Here is a 20,849-nt window from a genome sequence, read left to right on the forward strand (position 1 = left end):
TGGGCAATGACAGGCCACCGGCAAAATGCCTGGAGATGCTTTGCTGCTTACGTGGCTTTGTGTGTTGCTTCGTATCTAACATAGTTTTTCTTTACAGTAGTTTTTGGTTACAGTCGTCGTTACAGTCCACGAAGCCAGCGCACATTTCAGTCAGCTCCCGCTTGTTGGTCAGCTCCCGCTTGGTTAACCGCTTCAGTTGATAGGAAGTTACACCGCTCGAGTTGCCTTCCTCATGCCGTTATAGTCCTTTAAATACATCTGTACGAGAGTAAGATGCCTAATGATGCAGTGTTCTGCTCACCGTACCCATAACTTGGAGTTATTTTGCAAAAGGGAGGCACTTGCTGCGACTCCTAGTGCAAGTGATATGGTGCCGTTACAGAAAAACTGCATCAATGAATTGACAATCCAGACCCCAATACTACATGCAAAGTAGCAACTGCAGCAGCAATGAGAAAGTTCGCCGAGCCTTCAGGTAATGCCATACTAGAAATGAATTTCCGCAGCATGCAACTCTGAACTTTGGCTCCCTTCAGTGCGAACAGGCACAAAATAACGTTCGACCGTAAAGACCCTTAACAGGCTCTAAAGGCTTTTGAGTTTCTCGGCTGTGCGACGATGAGTAATAGCGATAGATATCGCGCACGCAAAAGACGAAAGAACAAATACGCGGTCAAAGTGCAGGTGGAAAGCCCTGAAGTCCAGGGAAGGCGCCAGAACTTGCGCCAATGCGTCCCTATAGGACTGCGGAAGGTAAACTCGTGTAAGCAGGAGGCATGCCGAGAAGTACATTCCCATAACCTCAGACATGACGAGAGCGAAGACATTACTTGACACCGCCGTAGACATGTAGCGAAATACAGTGAGAAGCTTCTCGAAGAAACCTCGAATTGTTAGCGCTATGATCCACCCCAATAGTACCAGTGACAGGTAGGGCGTCAGCAGCGTGATGTCAACTGGCACGTGCAGGAGGTGAAGCAGTAACTCAAGCGTTCTCGTTGCCGGGTCTGTGGTGCTGACTCGATCTAGCAGCACGTTTGCAGCGCTCATGAAGACGCGGTACACACACACTGCTGTCATGCCCCAGCCCAACATGTTGTTGAGTCGCCCCAGCCAAGTGCGCCCGTAGAGAGCCTGCGCGCGGGAATGGACGAGATCGTCCAGGCCGACGAAAAGTTCCCGCGAAAGTTCTTCGAGGGCTTCTATTTCATTTTGTAGTTTCTGGCACTGCTGCTCCAGGCGTCGCCCAGAAAGGAAAGCGCGTATTTTCTCTATCCATTCGTTGAGCCAGTTGAATTGCCGTGTCAGCAATCCTGTCTGCATTCCGCTTTCCGATCCGTCGAGGTGCCTTTCCGCTTCGGGCGCTCCTTTCAAGGATCCGCCCAACGACACAGCAGACTCAGCAGCGCCTTCTTGTTCCTCGTCAGAGTTACCTCCGCTGTACATTTTGTCCACGGGGTTTGCCACTTCAGTTCCGAAGTTCCCGTGGTGCCTCCGCGAGGCGCTTCGACACCGCCGCGAAGTTGAAGGCCCCAGCACTTGGTGGGGCCGAGCACATCCAGGAGCCGGCGACAAGACACCGGAGGTGGGAGTTGGCCACAGCCGAGCTCGGGCCGGGTTCAACGATGCCTGCAGATGAAGTCGAGCCTTTTTCTTTTCGCTTACGAGGTTCAGAGTGTGCAGCAGCCGCTGCTCGACACAGGCAACTTCAGCCTGCGTAGTCGGGTACAAGAATGTTGCCACGTTGCGATAGGGGTAGTTCACACTACCGAAGCCAGCCAAGGCAGACACAACGGTCACGCCGCACACGCCCACGTAAGCCAGCAAGCGCTCTGTATAGGACAGCTCTGCAAGGGCCTCCGAGTCAAGATGCAGCAGCCGACCTGACTGGCAAAAGCAGAACCACAAGAAAGGCAGCACCACGGCGCTGCACACTGCCACTGCAACCCACTCTCGCCACCGCGGAGACAGCTTCCCGAGCTTCGACAAGACTCCATTGCCACTTGACGACGCCAAAGTAGAGACGGCTGCAAGCCTCGACAAGGCCGCTGCCCGCGTCTGCAGGCGCTGCATTTGGGGAAACTTCGCTGCCCAGTCAGCAATCCGAAACGAGTCCGCACTGGGCGCCAACGCATTGTGGATGATTGAGACTGGCAGCACCACGTACAGCAACAGAAGCACGCAAATAAGGTCCAAGTTCCACACAATGCGGCGAACGTGGGGGTTCAGTATATGCAGCAGCTCCAGCAGTAGAAGCTGCAGCATGGAAACGCAAGCTGTGAAGGTGGCACAGAAAAGGTGCTGCACTGAGCGCCGCTGGACCTCATAGTCGCGATACAGATGAGTAGCGAAGAAGTAGTAAGCCCCGACAAACAGACTTGCGTGGAAGAGCAATACGATGACTATGCCGACAACAACACCTGCACTTGTTTGGCTCAGCGGTGAAGCCGCAGACAAGGGAGGGAGGGTCATCGCCAAACCTAGCAGCCCCTATGCTGCAGGCAAGCCTGATATCCTCCGTTGTGTGAACCGGAGCTGCCTCAGAGGTATTTTGTTACCATTGACGAACGGCAGGGCCTGCAGGAACCATCAGCCCGCCGGGGCTTCGCCAGCAGCGCCGGGAGGCGAATAAGTGGAAAATTTAGGTTCCTTTTGAATTCAACATGTATATGGTGAAAGTATCGAACGGCTGCCTCTGGCGACGCTGGGCATGAAGAAAAGAAGTTAGGTGTCTGCTCCCACAGCAACAGCAGACTACTACTTATGAACTGAACTTAATCCAGCATTAAATACGAAACACTAAATGAGTCGCAATGTAGTCTGTTATTTATAGCGTTTTCTGCTAGACAGCACACAGCGGAGCTATCCATTTTGCAGAAACATGAATATTTGCAACAGCGCATGCGGCCGCATCATACAGGTGCTCGCTTGGCTTCCACTCTCAACTATATGGCACCGTGTACATCCGCCTTCATGTTTGGTTAGGAGGAGAAAGTGGAGAAACTCGCACAGTATTATGGCTATATTTGCCCATTAGCCAGTTGTAGTTGTTGTCTTCGACGCGGGACACTTTGTGGCTGCACCATGTCTCGAAAGTCAATGGCGTGGCTGCAGTGGTGCTGGAAGGTCTAATTTCATTTGAGGTAACGCTTTAACGAGCCGACGTAATGGCTAAAAATGTGGAGTCATGCAGCGCAAGTGCGCAGTTGGGAGAGTTTATGCGATGCAGCCGAGGGTGGAGGGCGCAGAGTGTGGCCTGGAAGGCGTCTACGTCACAGCCGTTACGCTTTTGTTTGAAAAAACTGGCTGAATTCTAGGTCGTTAATTCCTGCTTTCCATGGGCCCGGCAATATGCGGTTATGTGTTCGAAGCAGTATTGGTCGAGGGAGCTGCGCATTTGGCAGTGTTCGCTGTAACGCGTGAAGCACAAAATGTTTAGTGGAGCACTAGAGGTTCTCATTCTCTGATTCTCTGTATGTCCCTTTACTTGTGCTAGTTATTTCTGAAGCACTGGCTTTGGTTTTATCACGTCTGCGAGTCAGTTCGGCAATACTTCGTCGTAATACGCAAGCCTTTAGAATTCACAGTTCTTCTTCCAGCTCGGTCTGTAGTTAATCTGAGATGTACTTCATCCACCTATAATAATGATCTTTTCGGTTTTCTTCAGCTGTTGCCCCATGTCTTACAACTACGCACTTCCTGCTCGTAGCATGAGATGCCATCCTTCTGTTCTGCGGTCTGTTGGAGTTTGAACCCAGTGTGAATGCAGAAGCTCCAGTTAGGCTTTTTTCTTTCTTTTCTCTTTTCAAAGGCAACGACAGTTGTTTGAGGCTCTTTTGCTTCTCTCCCTCTTGTTACGTCGCTGCAAAACAATGAACTTGATGCACGAAGCGTCGCAGTTTTGCGGGCTCGATGTGAGCTCCCTTTACAAGTTGCTTAGGACCATGACGGTCTCAAAAATAATGCCACATGCTTCCTTTTTTAAGTTCGCTTAGACGTAAAATCTCCTGCGCTGCTGGGAGGTGTCAGTGGGCTCAGACTCGCCACAAGCGTGTTGAAGTTGCTGCTTGCTATAACTAGCAGCAGTGAGTCATTGGTTACCTCTTGTGCTTGTGAATATCCAAGCATTGTTATGGTTGGTTACGATCCCTTAAACGAAAGGCTTCCTCAGCTGCACCCCTGTAATGCGTGGTACAGCGCAGGATCAACCCGAAATGTTGCAACACTTAGTGCCACTATGTTTATTTTTAGTAAAAAGCCTAATTAGAGGAGTAGTGGCCATTTTAACCTGGTCATTTTTGCAAACTTAGCCGAAAGATCACAAAACCTCACCTAACCTTACACAGAAGCGTTGTTGGCGTACACAAAAGAGTTAACAACACGATTAGAAACGCGTTGCATGTGTATATTTGGCAAGGCCCAACACAGCGATAAATCAAGTAAAACATCCAGTTGTCTGCAATGTAGTAAACGTATGTGTCTATTAAAATGCATATTCCAAGCTGTTTGCCACATGGTGACTCGGTTGATGAGGAGCTTTGCCACAACGGCAGAAATGAGAACAGCTGGCAAAAAAGCAATAGTGGAAGGGCCTGCAAGAGCAGCCGCAACAACATCCGGGATTGAACTTCTTCAAGATAGCCCTGAATGCTTTATGAACATTTCAAATATCTAGACAAGCCATTAATTGTCTCCAAAAGTTTACAAGAGCTTGAAGACGGAGCTACCAAACTTTCGCAGTCTAGTTATAACGGACCTACAGTACTCTAAGGCCCATGGCGCGGAACTTTGCAGATTCTCTCTTCCTGAAAGGGTTACATGCGGAGCTACGACCCCTTATTCATCTATCTGGGGACAAAATTTTCTTGAATCCAGCAGAAAAAAATCGCGTATAATGCCCCAATGAGTGTTGACCTGCGGCCAGTATTGTGGTGCTTTGCGGAGCCTTCCACTTCCCGTGTCACGTTTCCTCTTTGAGAGCATCAGATTTCACTCTGCGCTATCCATGCGGTGCGCTCGGTAAGACATTGCTGCTTTGCGAAACCTTTCAGCTCCCGCGTCGCGGTTCCTCTTTGAGAGTGTCAGATCTCTCTTTGCATTATCCGCTTGGCGTACCCTCGGTAGTGACCGTGGCTGATATATTTCCCCTACAAAAGCTTTCCCAGAACGCTGCAAGATTCTGTGCGTAGACATGTGGCCCCCGGCAATGAATAAGACCTGCGGTGACTGCTACGTACTATGCACCAAGAAATGAATTATGGTACAAGAGGAAATGAGGAATGCCTAGCTATTTATAAAGAATTATGTTAAGGGAAGAGTGGATAAGAAGTGAAATGGCGAATGAGCACGTCCGTAATTACATGCCGGGGGAGCTTCTCTACAATTGGTGGATCAGGAGCAAGCTCCTTCTGCTTGGAAGGATTCCACACATTATCAGACGGATCATGCAGGCAGACAAATTAGTCACTCATATTATATATTTTATAGACGTGTCACACCTCCGGTAATTAAGTACAGCATTTCACTTCGACAAGGCGCGCGCGATGCAAAGGTGAAACACAATTTCAGCGCCAACTACATGCCTGGCCGTAGAACCACACAGATGCGCATTTTCTGAGTAAACAATGCTGTCATACGGTGAACTTATCGGAAGTTTTGCGTCTTTGACTATTTTTAAATAATTGGCGGGTTGAAGTGTCGAATACGAAGGATGCTACACAAGCCCCGCTGAGGGGTGGGCAGTCGCTGCGCAGCCTGAATTGAGCAGAAAAATGCGCTGTTCGTCTCTGTTAATTTGAAATTAGTGCTCCACTCCCTCTAAAACATGTTTGATTTCGTCGGAAATTCATTAAGTGCCCTGCAGACATCAGAGGGCATCAGCTTCTGGTGGCAGCGTCAACCACCCCAAGAAACACTACGCCTCCAGTGCAGCGCGGAGCAGCCCCAAAGCTTGGCCTGTTGCCGAATCCCGTGTTCCCTAATCCCATTTTATGGTGAAATGTGAGGGGGAAGGTCCAGAAGAAAGCTACGGCAACGTGAGAATATTGCGTCTGCGCGGCGCCACGTAGACCGAAGGCCAAGCATGATGCACTCGAGCAAGCAGTGTAGCCCCTAAAGAGCGGCATGCTTAGCACTTTGAACAACCGAGGCGTCTGCTGTGGCTGCTGGGGGGGAGCCAGCAGCCAGGGCCCGCCAGCTGAAGCAGAATCCAAGTAAGATGCTGCTGCTCTAAGACTGCAGCAGCAGAGGGGGGCAAGGGGGCCTCTAGCGAGACATCTGAAGCTAACTGGACTAGCGAAGTGGTCCCTGCTTTGCAAACTGGCTGTATGGAAACGGGAGAACGCCCCCAGGGTCTTGTCGTGGCCGCAGTTCTTCTTCTAACTCACCACTGCCCACAAAATGCCTCAAGTCTTTCTCCCCCAAGTCCTGTGGCACTGCAAGAACAACCGCCTCGCAGACCGCGTCTACTCGGTGGACGTACAGCCCACCCAGGGGCCCCCCGCAGCAGCAGATGATGCAGGTGCCACAAATAATGAGCAGCAGAAGCTGCAGTACCGCATTGCCACTGCGGGGGCCGACGAGTTCATACACGTGGGCCACCCTCTGCAGCTAATGCAGCTACACTAGACATCTTTATCTCTTTGTCTTTGTCTGCAACGAACACCGCGGGCGCCTGCGTGTGTTCTTCCGGTGGTTTTGAACTATCAGTGACAGCTAAGACAGCAGCTCAATTAAGAAAGTGGCAGATGTTAGCAGCAGCTGAGGCAGCAGTTGTAGCTGAGGAAGTAATAGGTGATGAGAAGCAGCACTTGTCTGTTTCTGCAGCTTTGGAACGCGGACTTCTCCTCCGGCTCGCTTGCAGTGACGTGTATATCTCGACTTGTCGGGCATGAGAAAGAGGTGAATTGTGTACGCTGGAATCCTCATGGTACCATTCTTGCTTCTGGCGGGAGCGGTACGTACACTGCGTCACTGCGCAGGAAGCAACAGCCCTGCTCCTCACCTCAGTCCCCTTCACAACAGTTATTTCTCGAGTTGAGATCCAGTTTTGTTTCGGTTTCAGACCATGCTGTCTGCCTCTGGGTGCGGAGCTACAAGCCCGACTCAGTGCCCCTCGGCGTTGACGCCTCGTTTCTCCAGTACCATGAGTGGTGGTCTCGCACATCATCTTTAAGGTCAGTTAAAGCCTCTAGCTCTGTCAGTTAAAGCCTCTAGCTCTTGCGGGCCTTAACAGCAGCGCAGGGGAGTTCTCCCTTAAGCACGAACAGAGGGCTTCTATGACAAGCGACAGCCAACACAAAGATACATACATTAAGTACATGTGCGAAAACCATTCTCCGGCTTTCATTTCTTTAATTACAATTTCGGTGTATATATAGTGTACGCATTTATGAATTCAATCCCATTTCATGTTAACTGGCGCTGAACATATTAGCAGTTGCTTTCAGAAAATAATGTAGACCATTTGACAACCTTTCAATTGCTGTGCAGAAGGGCGGATGCGATCAACACGTTAGCGTGGGCTCCCTCTGGCACTCAGTTGGCCATAGGCTGCGAAGACGGGCGGATATTTGTGTGCGATGTCACGGGAGGTAATGCATTTTATGATTTCCGTGAAGTCCCAACTGAATTGCACGGGGGTTTAACTTCAATTCTTCCTTGGCTTGCGTTCTGGAGTGTAGTGAATCCTGAAATATGCTGCTTTCTCTCTGCAGATATCCTCGGAGCCAAATCTGGACGCGTTTTAGAGGGGCATTCCCATATCATTCAGGGCGTTGCCTTTGACCCGCTGGGGAAGTTCATTGCCTCACAGAGCAGCGACCAAACGTAGGCAGCCAAGGGCATTCCTAGGTAGACAGAAATGAGTTAAGAAGGCCTGCAGTGAATCTAGCTGCTCTCTGGAGCCGCCAGTATAACAAAAATTAGGCAGTTGAAGGGAAAGTGCATCAGAAAACTCAGTTTTTGAGACCATGTTGGGGCTTTTGCGTGTTTATTTGCGACTTAGAGCCCGCTGGTGGTAGATAGTTGAAAGGAAAATGCATTAGAAAACTCAGGTTTTGATGTTAAGTTAGGACTTTTGCTTGCTTATTTGCGACTCAGAGTCCGCCTGTGGTCCCGCCGAGTCCCGCCAGGCGGCCAGCCTGGCTTGGCCGCGGCCACAGCGCAGCAGCAAACACAGCCTACTTCAACTGCTGCAGAAAATGCTGCTGCAGGAGGGGGGGGTCTAGCAGCTGCTGCAGCAGCGGCTGCTGCGGGTCGGGCGCCTGTGTGGCGCTGCGAAGCGGCCATAAAGTGTTGGGCGAAGCCTGGGGCAGCGCGAGATGCGGATTGCGCACAAGTCAGTGAATAGTCTTTTCTTTTCTTGTTTCTTGCGCGGTGAAAGCAAAGTGGAAAAGTATTTTAGTCATTTGTGCACGGACTGTTGTTAATCTTTGTCCTCATGTCGCTGTTTCCCGCAGGAGGACAAGGAGAATGAGCAGCAAAGCACCGCTGCAACGCCAGGAAACGGCGCAGGAGCCTCTTCCCGCAGTGGTCCTTTGCGTCAGTTGTTTCTGGCGGAAAACCAATTGCCTTCATTCTTCAGACGCCTTGACTGGTCACCTGATGGTTCGTTGCTGGTCACGCCTGCTGGGGTGCAGCAGATTCTGCCAGGGGAAAGTGACCCAAGCCCAACTCCAACTGCGGAAGCTGCAGAGGCTGCAGCCTCTCCAAGTGCTTCGCCGCGGGCCAGCAGCACAGCCAACTCCACTGGGGGCTCCGCCCAAGAGGCCGCGGCTGCCTGTCTTCCTCACAACACTGGCGAGTCTTTCTTTGCTGCATATGCTTTTCATCGTCGGCTGCTACAGCAGAGCACATCTCCTTTTGTCACCCACAGGTGAGCAGCGACAGATCGCCCCCGACTGCCGCTTCTCTAGCGTTTCCGGCTTCACCGAACGTAGAGATGTTGCAGCTGGAATTCCATTCAAAGGTGAACTCCAGTACTTTTATAAGATTCCGCTTAGGGGCTGTTCCTGTGTGGCGTTGCAGGCTTGAGAGCGGGCCAGCCGTTTGCGTGCGATTTAACCCATGTTTCTTCGCTCCCCTCCCAGTGCCGCCGGGCCTTCAGAAGAAAGGCTTGGCATCTGCTGCAGCAAACGCTGCAAGTGCAGCAGCAGCAGGCAGCGAAGTGCCCGCCGCCAACGCGCTGGAGGAACAGTATGCGAAAACCCGGTCTTGGCTCTTTCGAGCTGTAGATCGGCAACACATGGTGCCCCTGGCAAGCCCGTGCAAGGCTCCCGGGGACCCAGCAACTCCACCATCTGCACAGGAAGCAGCGCAGCAAAGACAGCCAGGACAAGAGAGTCAACAGGAAAGCATGAATGTCGATGCAGATCCAGTTTCCACTCCAAAGGGTGACCGCTCCGAGACGGACAGCGGCGTGTCTCAGGACATGGTCTTCCCCAGATTCGTCTACTCAATATGCACGCTTGATGGAAGCGTCTTACTGTATGACACGCAGTTTTTGTGCCGCCCACTCGCAGTGTTGCATCGCCTCCACCTTGCGCCAATGACAGACTGCAGCTGGAGCGGGGATGGCCGGCTTCTGGTCTGCAGTAGCAGTGATGGGTATCTGACATTCGTGCTTTTTACGGAAAGTGAGCTCGGACAGATTTTGTCGCGACCCAAGGCCTTTACTGCGCCGCAGACAGCCTGTCGCCGCGCTGAGCAGCCACAGTCATTGGCAAATCAAATCAGACCAGACTCGAATCGGCAAAACCAGCAGAAGTGCCCTGAAGGGGAAGCTGCCTCCGAGCAGTCGGAGGCACCTGTTAAAAGTCGAATTCTGGTCTTGGGAAATGCGCGCGCCAAAATTCTGAAGACAATGGAACCAGCGGCAACTTCGGCCCTGGTTTGCGGTGCAGCTGCACCGCAGCAGCCTCCAAACCGCCAGGCTGCAGTCTCGCTGGAGGCCAACCCAGCCGACCATGACCAAGGTAGCAAAGAACCTATTGTTCCTTGAGACTGCGAAGCTGCAGTCGTTTGCGGTTGAGCTGCGGCATTTGCAGGTATGCACGCTGCCATACTTTCGTGAAGCAGCCACTGTGCACTGAAGAACTCACCGACAACGGCATGTGTAAGTGACGGCGACCCTATACACTAGAGGCTGCACGCTCTGGAACCAATAGTGCTGACACTAAATGCCTTCGAAGGGAGTTCCTAGTCGTGCCATATCCATGCTGCTGCTAAATAATGAGTACTACTTGGACTCTACCAGTTTCATCGCCACGAGAGTGTGGCGCCGCAACTTTTGCGGAGGGCCCACAGCAAGCTCTGCGAGAGCCGCTGTGCCAATTTTGAAGACTACAAATTCCCCATAAAATGTTGAACTTGCTTATAATTGGTGAACAGCTCCCCCCATTCGTTGGGGGTTAAGATTAGGCCCGGAGAGTGGAGGCCAAATCGCAATTGCCTGGACATGCAATAAAGCTATGACTGTATTGGACGCATGAGTAGCAGTTACTTGTTAATCAAAAAAGTAAACAGATGCTTAGCGGCGCTTAAACTGTGGCATTTATTTCTTCTACTGCCGGGCGGCCTTTAGCTCAGGGAAGAGCTTCGACCCCCGAAAAGTCAAATATAACCTATCCACGATATATGTCTGTAGAAGACAATGCCCCAAATGGGCCACTGCTCCATCACGCAGCTCTTCGGACTGCTAAGGTAAGATAAAACACGGGGGAAGCAGAAGCCTGCGCCAGCACTGAGTGACCCCAGAGCACCCCTTCCTCCCCCCCGAACAGTTTCGGCCGCCAAGCTGCCGGCAAGAATGCCCTCGTAGTGGCAGCGACTTGGATAGGTGGCCTTCATGACGTTCACTGTAACGCACCACTTATCCCTCAAAGTCGGTAACAACAAATCCCGCGAACGCCAACACCACTTTTCAACGCGACGTCTCGTCGCAGTCAGGCTTTGCAGAAGCCCGCGGCATGAGTCAGAGACTGCTCTGCCCCTTTAAACCAATTCAGGAGAAACCCCGTTCCATCCCTGACATCAAAATCGACACGTCCTTGGAGGTCCGCTGACGCTGAGGTCTTGCAGTAAAGTCCTTCAAGCAGGAGCTACGTTCATTGTAAGGCACCTTCGCGCCCTTGAGTATACAGCGCTTCGTTGCACATGTACAGGAAGCATCTTCGGCTACGGGAACTCAAGGAATGCCTTTTGAAATCCAAAGTCCTTCACAGGGTGCTCGTGAGCAACTCTTTGCAGTGCAGCATTAGTACAAGAAATACTTTCTTGCTCCGTTTGACCTCTCTACTGCGCCCTTGCGCTGCGCTGAACTGGACATTCGAGGATGGAAAGGCTTCACTAAATTCGCAGCTATTCATATCCCACGCGATGCAACCCCTTAATGAAAGTAACGGCACCCTTGAACAGCTGGCCGGATTCGTAGCACTGCTGTGCAGCGCTTTCTAGCCGTTCCATGCGAGAAAGAAGCAACTTGGTTTTCTCTTTTATTTCGTCTTCTGCTGCAAGCAGCAGCTGAGGCGCTGCCTTATCTCCGTGGTTCGCCAGCATCTCCAGCAGGTGTTTCCGGTGATAGAGGACAGCCTGGCCTCGACGGCGTGCAAAATACTCCTTCAGCTCATTAAGAAAGCGAGCTAAAGGCTCGTATTTCTCCATCAGATCCGCCAGGTCTTGTTGCTCGTTCACAGATATTGTCCGAAGGGCGTGTTCAAAAACGTGTTCTATACGGGCTGCTTGCCAGTCGAGCCGCAGCTCAGATGTCATGCATTCTCTCACCGCCGCAGAGTACTCCGTTTCTTCGTAGGGGTTGTGCTCTGCATTAATCAAAGACTGGAGGTGCTCTTCGAGATCAACGTTTCCCATCTTGGCCCACGCCTCGACGTCCTCGTACACCATCGAGCTGAAACGGAAGAGCTCCCGCCACACAAGCTTCTGAACAGGGTCTTCGTTGGCAACAGTCTGTTCAGCTGCTGCCAGCAATTCTTCCTGGGCGTTTCTCCGATGTTCAGGGTCAAAGTGCTCGGCAGCGGCTATTGCATCATGCACATACATGGCTGTTGGACTGAAATCGTCCACCAGTGGCTGTTCCACTGCCGCTGCAGCCCACGCACAGAGAGCAGCACATGCAACAGGGAGAAACTGCGAGAGAGCCATTTTTGCCGCCGCTCTGCAAGAACTGGGAAACGCTGGAATGAGGCACGGCACTGTGCCAATGAGATCGCCGAAGAGAGCTGTTTGACGCCTGGCCCTCACGTGGGCACCTTCAATACATGTCCTTCAATCACGCTGCGACTAGAATGATCCTGTTCAAGATGGTGGCTTCATGGTGACTGCGCCGAGCAACCACATCCCGCGCATCCCACGACGCGAGGTGGACAGCTTTCTTGAGGGCCGCAGTACAAGGAAGCAAATCGGCTATCGCTGTGAGCCTTTCGTTCCATTTACATTCAAAATAAAGCAACATCAATGTCTAATGCATGCTAGTATAAAGAGCCCGAGGGCGCTACTCAATGTTCCATTCATCCCTGGCAACGAAGTACGTGGTGCGCCCTCAATCGCCCCGTCTGCGCCGCCAAGTTTGTTGGAACTGTTAATCTTAAAAATGAAGTATGATAGTTTCTGTAATCAAACGCGTATGAGGCAGTTTGGCCTCAGCCCCAGTGCTCACGGGAGCACTCAGATCGATGCACACCAAACCAGGGGTAGGGAATGACCAGCCCCCGATGACGAAATGTAGCCGCCCCAATTCAGCAGAAGAATGGGGGGTTGCTGGTCCTCAAAAGAAGGTACAAGTGTAGGTTTAGCCTCTTCAGTCTTAAACAGATTCATTTTAATTGGTTAATTCGTCCACACGCAAGGCAGGCTTGTGGGGTGCAATCCTTACCACCTCTCGGCAGTGTCCTGCGAGGACTTCTTGAGAAAGCACGAATTGCATAACAGCGTTAATATATTTTGGTCTCCAAAGTTATTCTTACACTCCTCAAACGTACGCAGAGATCTTACACCTACAATATGCGCCATCGTTAACTGCACGTTTCCTGGCAGGGCGTTGGACGCTGTCTGTGTCACTATTGGGCATATATCCGTGGAAGCTGGTGGTTGATGGCCAATAATGTGAGCTTGTTTCTTCTTATTTAGGTGCGCAATCAATATCAGAGCGTCGTTGGATCTGGCAGAGTGCTGCACGCACGATTGCTCAGGCTGGCCGCTAGGGTGACGCCAATAAGGGCCTGGAGTTCAGGCTTGGGGAGCTTCTGTGCTTTTTAAAATTACAGTTAGACAATTGAAACGAGACCTTTTCAGTAGTGTCAAAGTCTCGTATTGCGTTCAGTTCCTTTGAGAATCAAGGTTTCCGTGGCCATTTGCGGAATGTGTACTCTTCAGTGCTCTCCCGGGGCAGACGTACTCAATGCACACCATCGGAGTTCTCTCATCAGTTCTTGTTCTGACAAAGTAATGCCCGAATACAATATCTGAAGTGCAATGTTGTTAATGGACGCTTTATGTCGCTGTAAACGCGATTTCGATGGCTTTTTTGGTGCAGCGCAGGCCGAGTTGAGGAAGCGTGTGGACGGACTTATCGAAAAAAGTAGATTGGCAAGGCCAGAGACGAAGGCCCAAATTTTTCTGTCTTAATTAGTAACTCTTAGCTTCTTTCTAGGTGCTACATCTTGGATTGAACGTCTCTGCTTGAAGCTTTACTTGTTAGAGCCTCACTCAAACGCGCACGCAGCAGCCGCTAAGCACTCTATCTCAAAGGGCCGCACTGTGTCACCATAAGGCTGGCTCTGCTCAGAAATAATTATTGCAGATGCGTGGCACTTTTTGAGTTGAATTAAACTACGGCTGGTTCTGGTGCACTTCATGTGGCTAAACCTGAGGCCGAACCCGTAGAGCTGAGCAAGCCTACCTAGCAGTGGAGGCGGTTCGGTTGCGCGCGCTATAAGACTTGGTCAATATTGTACTTTCAAGAATTGTAGGCTTCCTAATGCAGCATGTGTGCTCAGCAGCTCAAAACTAAAGATGTTTAAGGACAGATCTCCAGGTGCTAGGCACGAGACTGACTTAAATGAAGTAAAACTAGTTAGAGAGGTCGAGTCTTCGGATCCAATTCAGGACGCTGAGCACAAAATCAAAAGGGCATTTCACCTGGCATAGACTCACGGCTGGTTGTCGCTTCAAAGCAGGCCAAACAATGCCACTTTTCTCCTTGATTTGCTTCAGATCTTTTTTTCCGAAAGAACAGAACTACGCCGAATTTCGAGCGTCTGCTCATCAGCTCATGGGGGAAACTACTAAATACGTGCACTGCAGTCGTGCTACCAGCAGTGGTATCTATTTTACTGTTGCCACCGGCTTCTATGCTGGCCTGTAGGGTAAAACTGTCTGCGTACGGTGTGTTACCTCCCACCGCCTACATATACGTGAATTGCACCAAGTATTAGCAAGAAAGTGCCTACGGCAGATCATGGAGCACTTTTTTCGAAGAAAGTAAGTGTATATTGGCAATGAAGAAGAAACAGCACTGTATACTGGCAAAGAGAAACTGAGGCGTGCCGCTCACTTCATCTATGCAGGTACATGGGGCTCACACTGAAATGCAGTGCTGCAGTGCTGCAAATAAGAGGTGAAAGATGCAAAATTCGTCCACTTTTATTTTGTTAGGGGCTCAAGAAAGGTTTCACAACATAGGAGACGGCTTTCTCCGGCGAACTTAAGACACCACTGCGCATTGTTATTTGGAATTGAGATGGAGCATCTTTTGCAGTTTAGTTTAGACCCTACAGAGACACGCGACCGACGAAGTGAATTTTTCTGTACATAAGGAACACTGACATAAGTTCAAGTGAATTTTTTGAGGTCTCGATGTCCTGAGAGGCTTCTGTAGGTGAGAAGATCAGGCATTCTTTGGAGTTCCTCCATTTGCTTTTGCTTTTTGTCCTACATAGGTGCAGCTTTACTGTGCAAGTCAGCGCGGCGTGGCTAATAGGTGACTATTCCCTTCTAATTGCATGCGTTTACCTAACAGTAGCCACTGATATGTTGGCCTACACAGGTGCACTGAATAGGCGCGTGATGGAACTAGTAAATATGCATAAAATGTTGCAGTCTGAATGTACGTCTTCTAAGTTTGGTAGTACTAATGTGCATGAGGCAGCATTCAAAAACTGCTGCAGTCCTTTGGCGCCAGCGGACTTCAGCTTAGTGCCTTGTAGCCTACGCCTTAATATATAGCAAGCTAAAGAGCTCCCACATTTTTCGGCGTTTAGAACATTCTGATCTCAATAACTTTTTATGAAAAGGTAACCCATGATGATGGAAACGAAACGGCATTTTTGATTTAAAGCAATTCGATTAGGGCGTGGCAGCAAGTGCTGCAGTACAACATGCCCTTACAAGAAATTGTGTGTGTTATGAGCTACTGTCGAATTTCGATTAATTCACAGTTTACTCACCACAGCTCCTAGAGGCTCTTGTTAGCAAGACAGGTGTGCAGCTAAAATAAATCATTCAGCGGGCCAAAACAAGCAAAGCTCTTGAATATCTGGTTGTTAGCCACAGCTCACGACAAATGCAAAAGGTCCAGCAAATGGCTGTGTTGAAGACTGGCGCTCCATATTTGGCCGTTGAATTACCACGGCGGGGGGAGAAACTGGCTGGATGTCTCAGTGCAAGATGCTCACAGACGGAATAAAGCCATTCTGCGTGCCATCAGTTCCTGTTTGAGTTGGCCTTTCAAGGACATTGCGCCCTATGAAGACCAAGGAATTTCATAGCTTTTACTGTCCATTAAGTACTATAACATTTGCTAATCTCAAAAATAAAGATGTATAAAACCGAAAAAATTAGCCTGGAGTAGTGATTAAATCTCTTCGCTTTCTTCTGCAGTCTTCGACAGCACTTAGCTGCTAACACATAATTGCAGCATGACAAGGAAGTCGCACTTGTAATAACTAGCTGCGCTTCCCCTGATGAGTTAGCTTGAAGTGGCCTTCAATTAATGAGTCTTCTCCTTCGAAAACAGACGGTGAGAACAACAATTTTCTCACTCTTAGTGAGGCCTGTGAAATTGCATGGCACTCTGCATACATTTCTGCACGGAGGCCCGAGGAGTGTAGCGTAAGATCTGTGCTCATGAATACATTTTAGCTGTGATTCTGGGTGTCTTGTGGATGTTCTATGGACCTGCGAGTACGAGCAATTTGGTGGTGTCGCTGGTGTGCCTATTTTGTGATTAGGTGTCTGTGGGCGCAGGCACTTAAGTAAACACCCGATAACATCGTAGTGAGGCTTCTACGTATGAGGCGAATGCATTGGCGGGCCCATTGGTGGGCTGTCTTCACGAAGTATTCACAAGTGGTCCACTGGTCAGTCTGGCACTGCATGCCCACCACACCAGGTATGTAATGCAGAACACCGCAGTTGAGCCCTATACCAGAGCCAAAGTGCCTAAGTGAACGTCGGAGGTGATAATTAACAACTTCTAAATGTAACAGACAGACAGAACACTCAAGATGACCATTCGCTCGAGCCTCTGCAGCTTCCGGGGCTCCCAGTGACGCCATGCACCGGCCTGCGAAACGCTGCGTTCGACCGGAAGTTCTATTTTGGTCATTTAAAGCTCACGGCTTCATGAAATAATGCGTTTTTGTACTAATTAGATTTTGAAGTTGAGTTATTCTTGCAGAATGCGGTCAGGGTTGCACCCATGAAAGCGCAAGGAAGGCAGGTGCGGGCTCGTTACAAGACACTATGGGAATTCCGTGGTGGGTGCTGATAGCGTATTTGAGGAGGAGGCGGAGAGATAAATGCGCTTTTTAGTAAAATTGTTAAATCCATTTTGTAAAGTATTTTAATAATTTGTTTGTGTAGCTTAGAGCTATTCTTGTTGCGCATACAGACGGGCGAGTAGCTCCCACAGCCCCACACTTGACACATGTTATTTCAGTGAGTCTTCGCGCAGTCTTCACTCGCGTAGAGCGCAACTGCAATTTCTTGACATTTATTATCGAATTTTTCAGTGCGTTTGCCATTTCCTTTTCAGTTTCTTAGCCTTTTGCCCCGCCCTCGCCCCCGAGGGCTCTGCAGTCTCAGGGCCTTGTTGATTGTGCCTGTCTGGGTGGTTGGTGACTCAGCAGTGTACCAAAACAATGACATGAGCTGCATCACTGAGTCCCCCGCTGCTTCTAAAAGGGAGTCTGAGGGTGAGACTGCAGAGGCAGCCAACAGCAGCGGCGAGGCTGCTGCTGCACTATCTTCCCACTGCAGCAAACGAACTTTAGGGTTTCTGCTTCCGGGCCATTTGAAAGGAGGCTAGAATGGTGGTGGTGGGCATTGTTGGCCCCCAGAAGAGTGGCAAAAAGGCAGTTGCCGCGGCCCTGCAGGAGCTGCACGGCCTAACCATTCTGAACTTAGGCGAATTCGCAAGTACTGAAGTGGAAAGTGGACCTCAAAATGGCGAATTCAGGGGCTTTAAGAAGGGAGTTTGTTCTGAAATAGTTGAGCAAAACGCCTCCAACTTGGCGCCTGCTGAAGACAGCACTTCGCTTGCTACAGTGGAAACCAGCGAAAGCCCAGCAACAGATGCACCTGCTGCAGGCGCGGCTGCAGCAGCAGAAAGCCCAACGACTGCAACAACAGCAGCAGCAATAGCAGCGATGGACCACTGTACGTACAGCTGACCTACGAGCATTTGGCAGAGAAGTGAAGCTCGGGCCTCTGCATCCTGAAAAGTATGAATCTGCTGCAGAAGCAGGCCAGATGCGACCAGTTCAGGGCTTTAAACTTTAATTTGACCCATTTAATACTTCGTTTTTGTTTTTAGGCATGAGAAATTGGCAAAAAGACTTCTTGGTGTTGGGCTTCAAGACACTGGAGCAGGTGAACGTATTCAGGTGGGTGGAGGCGCGCGCATGGGCGTTGAGGGGCTGATCTGGGGTGAAACTAACTTGCATCTTATTCCTTAACATCACAAAAAATGTCTTTTTTTATTTAATAAAATATAATTGCAAAGAAAAAAGCTTTTTTGGACTTTTTGCGCACTTAACAGAAAACGCCCTCTCTTTCTGCTGCTCGCCGTCGACGCGCCCATTCTCACTCGGCTGCAGCGCGCAGCAGCAAGTGACGTTTCTGCTTTTTTGGCTCGGGAAGACAAAGTAAATTTGCTTTTTTATTTCTTATTCCTTCTTTTTTCCTTTTTCTTTGCCAGATTGAGCGGGCAGGAAGCCAGGGCTGGTGGTGGGAAAGAGGCTTTTTGCTGCTGTCAGTTCGTGTTTTTGTTTGCAGCTTATGTTCGGGACAGATGCGGAAAAAGGCGGAAAAGGAATTTATGCCTGTAATTCATCTTTATTTAGTTCGCTGCCTCATGAGACTTGCTTACGAGCACCAGCATTCAGGACCTGGTAGAACTGTTTAATGATTACTTCTCGATTTTGACTTATTTCCTTTTTGTGCTGCTTTCTAGGCATGCGCCAGGCAGACGCAATCATTTTAGGTGATGGGGGGCTAAGTTCTCTCGAAGAGAAACTGCGCAGTGAGCCTTTATGGCCCTCTAGGCCTCGCCTTTAATTGTTGGCAGAAGCTGCACTGTTGCGTTTCTGCGCCTGTCTTTTCTTTGTAGCTTAGAGGGCTTCTAACACTCGCACAGCTGCTGTGCTGCAGCAGAATTATCTTTTATTTGGCGAATTAATGGTGCAGCCTTTCTTATTCTTCTTTAGAAACAGAATCTTTGGATTAGTACACTCTGGTCTGCACGGGGTTTACATGCATGCGCACTGAGCGAGCGCATGCAGCGCATCCTTTCCCTCGATTAAAAGGGCGTTTTGTCTGTCAATTTGGATTCAAATACTCTTATTCTTTTTATTTTGGCCTTTTTGAAGTTCTTTTTCTATTTGGATTCGAATATTTTGCTTTTATTTCTTTCTTTTTCTTCTTCAGGCCTCGATATCGTCAACCCCGAGCGCCGCCGCCCCTCTTGGGATGCGTATTTCATTCGCCTGGCGTCGTTGGCTGCGAGCCGTGCGAATTGCCTGAAGCGAAGGTGACAGGCAAAAAGGGAATTTTGAAATTTAAACTTCATTGTTTTAGTAAATGGCCAGTTGGGAATTCTTAAGTCCAAACTTTATTCTCTTAGGCTTTTAAATACAGCCCTGAGCTGCACTTGTAGCGGCTAAGACCGAAAAGGCTTCGTTCGTGTGGCTGGGAGGCTGCAGAATACTATTCAAAATAGTTTTATTTGAATGTGTGATTTTTTGTTTTTGCACTGAAGAATAGCATTCTTCATATAATAATAGTTTCATTGGAATGTGTGAGATTTTGTTTTTGCAGAGTCGGCGCTCTTGTTGTCCGCAGCAACCGGGTGGGCTGAGACCCAAGGGCTTGGCATGCACTTGGGCTTCTTATATGGAGTACTGCTACTGAAAATGGCGGGGCTTATGTTTTTGAAACTTTAAAACTTTGTTTTCTTTGCAGTTAGTGTGTTTTCTGTGCAGTTGGTGTCCACTGGCTACAACGGCACCCACTCAGCTGCAACAAACTGCCTCGACGGAGGCTGCGAAAGATGCAAAGACCCCACAATCCGCGCGGGCAAGCAGCTGGAGGCGTGCAGCTGCATTCACGCTGAGGCCAATGCCTTGCTGGAAGCAGGTAGGGGTGATTTTTAAGTCCTGACTCTTACGGACTTCGTCTGCTCAGAATTGAAGGGGATTGGGCATTGCAACTCTGCTTAAGATCACAAGAAGGCTCAGGCGAAACTTAATTTGTTGTTTATGCGCACTTAAATCCACTTTAGAAAAGATTCTGCTGTGGGATTCCGCTGTGTTTCTGTGGTGAGGCAGAGAACGCTGTCTCGGAGGAACTCTCTACGTGACGTGCCTGCCCTGCTTGGGCTGCGCCAAACTAACGATTCAAGCTGTACGTCAGCTCTTTTGAGTTGAATACACCTAAGAAAGGGATTATAATAGAGAATATTGCAAATCAATTAAAACATAAAGTGCACTGCGCTTGCTGTTCAAGTACTGTGAGCAATTTTGCGACAAACTTGTAACACTGCGAGGAGCTTGTCCATGCAGTGGTGAATCTGGTGCCTTTACTGTTTTACTGTGTCTTTTTAAGAGTGTGTGCCCTTTTTGTGCACATCGGGATGCTAAATTGTTCTTCTTGTTCTCCTCAGTGCCAGTGGTGATGTCTTCACATGGAAATGACAAAAGGAATGACAAGGAAGCAGCAAGAAATGCAATTGTTTGCTGCTATTTGCTCAGGGCATTAAGTGCGTTGTCTACGCGGAGGCGTACGACACGAAGAGCGGCTCGCTGGAGTTGCTAAGAAACGTGCGTGTGAACTGCAATGTGTGCAAAGACAGTTGCTTTACTTCGTAGCCACAGCCAACAAATAAGGGGATCTTCGTAGCCACAGCAGACGAAAAAGCAGAATAAGCCAATCAAGAGGCCCCTGAAGGGTCTATGAGCTTGGCATTATACGAGTAACTTGGCATCTTCACTCCAGTTCAGGTCTTAGCCGCTCTTGCCATCTTTTCTGCAGGCGGGGCTGGAAGTTTACAGGTTCGCGGACCGCCACCCGTCAATTCCGCATTCTATTGCAACATATGCAGACTGAAGCAAAGCGGCTGCGTATTGGCTGCCCACAGAGCTGCAGCGGGAGACTTCAAGACAGCCTTTGTGGCGCAGCAGCGCGAACTTCACACTGCGCGCTGCGAAGGGTTTAGGCAGCAGCAGCTGAAGTGCTGCAGCAGCAGCTGAAGTGCAGCAGCAGCGGCTGAAGTGCTGCAGCAGCAGCTGAAGCGACGCCTCTTCCCTTTTGTTATCACATTATAAGCCGTGTTGAGA

At 49.8% G+C, this 20,849-nt stretch overlaps 4 protein-coding genes across 4 annotated transcripts; 2 read left to right on the forward strand and 2 right to left on the reverse strand.

Annotated features, from left to right (window-relative positions):
* Nucleotides 1-585: 585 nt before the first annotated feature.
* On the reverse strand, nucleotides 586-2,472 carry ETH_00000465 (uncharacterized protein; the record flags this gene model as incomplete). Its single annotated transcript, XM_013380761.1, has 1 exon — nucleotides 586-2,472. The coding sequence occupies one exon, from the start codon at nucleotides 2,470-2,472 to the stop codon at nucleotides 586-588; it is 1,887 nt and encodes a 628-aa protein (XP_013236215.1).
* Nucleotides 2,473-6,399: 3,927 nt separating this feature from the next.
* On the forward strand, nucleotides 6,400-10,000 carry ETH_00000470 (chromatin assembly factor 1 subunit, putative; the record flags this gene model as incomplete). The annotated part of the gene is made up of 8 exons (XM_013380762.1): nucleotides 6,400-6,591; nucleotides 6,826-6,955; nucleotides 7,064-7,175; nucleotides 7,492-7,592; nucleotides 7,716-7,827; nucleotides 8,101-8,338; nucleotides 8,460-8,875; nucleotides 9,028-10,000. 8 exons carry the CDS (start codon nucleotides 6,400-6,402, stop codon nucleotides 9,998-10,000), a joined length of 2,274 nt encoding a protein of 757 aa, XP_013236216.1.
* Nucleotides 10,001-11,358: 1,358 nt separating this feature from the next.
* ETH_00000475 (uncharacterized protein) lies at nucleotides 11,359-12,159 on the reverse strand (the record flags this gene model as incomplete). The annotated part of the gene is made up of 1 exon (XM_013380763.1): nucleotides 11,359-12,159. The coding sequence occupies one exon, from the start codon at nucleotides 12,157-12,159 to the stop codon at nucleotides 11,359-11,361; it is 801 nt and encodes a 266-aa protein (XP_013236217.1).
* Nucleotides 12,160-17,324: 5,165 nt separating this feature from the next.
* Nucleotides 17,325-20,619, forward strand: ETH_00000480 (deoxycytidylate deaminase, putative; the record flags this gene model as incomplete). The annotated part of the gene is made up of 11 exons (XM_013380764.1): nucleotides 17,325-17,673; nucleotides 17,831-17,900; nucleotides 18,056-18,161; nucleotides 18,292-18,340; nucleotides 18,470-18,538; nucleotides 18,943-19,045; nucleotides 19,333-19,363; nucleotides 19,497-19,650; nucleotides 19,838-19,917; nucleotides 20,265-20,333; nucleotides 20,545-20,619. 11 exons carry the CDS (start codon nucleotides 17,325-17,327, stop codon nucleotides 20,617-20,619), a joined length of 1,155 nt encoding a protein of 384 aa, XP_013236218.1.
* Between the last annotated feature and the right edge of the window lie 230 nt (nucleotides 20,620-20,849).

This window comes from Eimeria tenella, genomic scaffold (assembly GCF_000499545.2).
Source record: "Eimeria tenella Houghton genomic scaffold, Eth_scaff86, whole genome shotgun sequence".
NCBI classification, from domain to species: domain Eukaryota; phylum Apicomplexa; class Conoidasida; order Eucoccidiorida; family Eimeriidae; genus Eimeria; species Eimeria tenella.